Source organism: Mus pahari, chromosome 7 (genome assembly GCF_900095145.1).
Source record: "Mus pahari chromosome 7, PAHARI_EIJ_v1.1, whole genome shotgun sequence".
Lineage (NCBI taxonomy): Eukaryota > Metazoa > Chordata > Mammalia > Rodentia > Muridae > Mus > Mus pahari.
In genome coordinates this window covers 104730921-104734157 of record NC_034596.1, presented here as the reverse complement: position 1 = coordinate 104734157, position 3237 = coordinate 104730921, and the positions used below count along the sequence as shown (strand labels likewise).

The window sequence follows — 3237 nt, the reverse complement described above, 5'->3', positions numbered from 1 at the left end:
AGCTAAAGTTCCCTTAGAGCAAGTATTGGCAACTGAGAGCCTGTTGTAGTTCAGTGGTAGGGCCTAGCTTGCCTAGCGTATCACACAGGCAGCCTTGGGTTCATTCCTGGTGTGGAGACCAAGAAACAAAAACTAAAAAGCAAAATCCCCTCCCCTCCTAGGAGGGAGATCTGAACAGCTTGGAGCTTGATCTGTGGGAGTAAAACTCAACACCTAATAGTCCTGGCACCCAACACAAAAGGCCAGTCTTAGGGAAAACAAGTGACACCTGAGAGTACAGCTGGGGACAATGATGGACACCTCAACAGAAGCAGGCAGATCTCTGTAAATTCAGGGCCAGCCTGCTCTACATAGCAAGGGGCTGCAAAGTGTGAGCCTGTATGAAAAAAGTTAATACTTCAAAATAGGAAACTGTTTCTACTTAAACCCCCACCACCACTCAGTCCAGAGAGGGAGGCCAGAGGTCTTTCCTCAGCTGCTAGAAAAGGGCCTCGTTCCCTGGAGGGAGGGTGAGATGGGTGACTTTCTTCCTCTCCCAGAGGAAATTGGCCTGCTGTGTTTTGATCCACAGAGCACATTCTTTCTTCTTCCCCTCACACCCCCAGACAGGGTTTCCTTGGCTGTCCTGGAACTCACTCTGTAGACCAGGCTGGCCTCGAACTCAGAAATCCACCTGCCTCTACCTCCCAAGTGCTGGGATTAAAGGCTTACACCACCACTACCTGGCTTTTACACCACCACTACCTGGCTTCTTCTTTTCTTTCTAAGCTTTTAATTATTTATTATTTTATGTGTATGATTTTGTCTACACGTATGTTTGTGTGAAGGTGTCAGATATTGGAGTTACAGACAGTTGTGGGCTACCATGTGGGTGTTGGGAATTGAACCTGGGTCCTCTGGAAGAACAGTCAATGCTTTTAACCACTGAGCTGTCTCTCCAGCCCTTTTCTTTCTAATCATAGTAATTGTTTTGCCAGTAGGAAAAGATGTGGAAATAGGAACCCAAAGGAAAGGTATGGGGAAGGGAAATCGAAGCTTATATAAAGAAACAAACAAGGAAACTAGTTTTTGGGTCATGTTAATCGCCCAAAGTAACTTCATATATACATCATATGAGAGTGCTTCAAAATTCAGGATAGAGTGTTTTGTATGACTGGGTTTTTTTTTTTTTTTTGGTTTTTCAAGACAGGGTTTCTCTGTTTAGCCCTGGCTATCCTGGAACTCACTCTGTAGACCAGGCTGGCCTCGAACTCAGAAATCTGCCTGTCTCTGCCTATGACCTTTTTTTTTTTTTTTGACTGCATGTGTCTGTGTACCATGTGTGTTCTTGGTGCCAGTGGAGGCCAGAGAGGATAGTGTATTTCCAAGAACTGTAGTAGCTGGTGGTCGTGAGCTGCCTTAACGTCCGTGTTTGGTACCACTAACTGCTCCCAGCCGTCTTTCTGGTCCTTTACACTTATTTTCAGTGTGCGTGCGTGTGTGTGTGTGTGTGTGTGTGTGTGTGTGTGTGTGTGTGTGTGTATGGGCACGTGGGAGTCACAGCGCCGAGGGCTAGCTCTTTTTCCGCTCTCTGGGTGGCCGATATCAAACCCAAACACCTTTACCGGATGAGCCATCTTTCCGGCCCAAAAATTAAAATAAATTTAGGTAGCACAAATTTGACACAAAATCTCTCACAACGCCCAAGTTTGAGGGTCACAGCTTTTGGTCAAAGAGAAACCCCTCAAGCACTATGGACAGATTTGTAAGATACACCGTGTAAGGCCTCTCAGTAAGCCCACACTGCAAGGCTTCAGGACAGTTTCAGGAGAGGGGACCACATGCCGGACCGCGCAATCAGAACCCCAGTCCGGGAGGCGCCCCACCCATCAAGGTGGAAGCCGGGGGCGGGACTCTCCTCCCGCCCGGTCTGCGTTCCCAAAGGGACCCCGAAAACAGGGGGACCTTCTCGCCTCAGGCACCTAGCGCGCCGCAGAGGACCGCGAGGTTCACACAGCACGCGCGCGTTCCCATGGGGACGTCCCTTTTGCAGAGCGCGGGGGGACAAGGAGGCTTAGACCAGAGGGCTCACATGGCGGCCTCAGGCGCATGCGCCGACCGGCCTGTCCGCGCTCCCCTGGAGGAGGCGCGCGTCCCGGGAAGGCGCCCGGCCGGCCGAGCGTTCCGGACTGCGCATGTGCAGAGCACCTGGCTGTGGAGGAGGGGCTTGCGTCGGTTCTCCGCGCGCTCCAGGTGGAGGGGCGGGGCCCGCCCACCGCGCAGGCGCGGGCGCGCGGCCGAGGCGGCAGTTGGGGAGGGTTCTTCCGGAAGGTTCGGGAGGCTTCTGGAAAAAAGCGTCGCGCGCTGGGCGGGCCCGCCTCTATATAAGGGCGGCGCAGGGGGCGGCGCGCCAGTTGCTTCAGTGTCCTGGTGCGGAGCGTCACGTCTCGTGCGTGCCCATTCAGCCACGGTGAGTGGTGTCGCAGGCGGACTTGGCGGGGCTTGGGGAGCGGGGCCGTCGGAGGCCGGCGCGGTGGCGGCGGCGGGGCCGCCATCCGAGCTCCCTCAGCCCGCAGAGGTGGGCGGCCATGGTGGCTCGGGACCCTAGGCCCCAGGCGGCCTCTACGCCCCAGGCCCGGGATGCGGCCATGGCCGCCGAGAAAGAGCGGCGGCGGCCAGTCGGGCGCGGGGCGAGTGAGCGTTGGGCTGTCGCCGGGGCCGCCGAGGCGCGGGCAGGCGAGGGAGGCGCCATAGCGGCGGGTTGGGGGAGGGTGGCCGTTGGGAACGGCGTGCGTGGAGCCGCCCGGGTCCGAACGTCCTCCCGGAGGCGCGCACATGCGCCTCGTAATTACCGCATTCTGAAATGAGGTCATCCCTTTGTCATCCACCCCCCCCTCCGCGCCCTTTTCTATTTCGTCCCTTTCTTAGACCAAAATAGAGACCGTAAGAGACCTCTGTAGAGCAGGGGCGGTCGTTAGCACGCCTGCAGCCATTCCGTGAGGCTTTAAAGTCGTCCTCTGTTCCCAGATGCCTGAGGAAACCCAGACCCAAGACCAGCCAATGGAGGAGGAGGAGGTCGAGACCTTTGCCTTTCAGGCAGAAATTGCCCAGTTAATGTCCTTGATCATCAATACCTTTTACTCGAACAAAGAGATCTTTCTGAGGGAGCTCATCTCCAATTCCTCGGACGTGAGTATACTACTTGGAGACATGGACGTGGCTTTCCATGAAAATCTCACCTTGGGGTCGTTTGTGCTT

General features: G+C 55.3%; 1 protein-coding gene across 1 annotated transcript in view; it reads left to right on the top strand.

The window, feature by feature from the left end:
* The first annotated feature begins 2345 nt into the window (after window positions 1-2345).
* Window positions 2346-3237, top strand: part of Hsp90aa1 (heat shock protein 90 alpha family class A member 1) — a 5383-nt gene continuing 4491 nt past the window's right edge. The window contains exons 1-2 of the mRNA XM_021201525.2: window positions 2346-2449; window positions 3007-3226. Of these exons, the coding sequence (XP_021057184.2) occupies window positions 3007-3226 (220 nt within the window). The 5' untranslated portion in view covers window positions 2346-2449. The remainder of the gene's footprint in view (window positions 2450-3006; window positions 3227-3237) is intronic.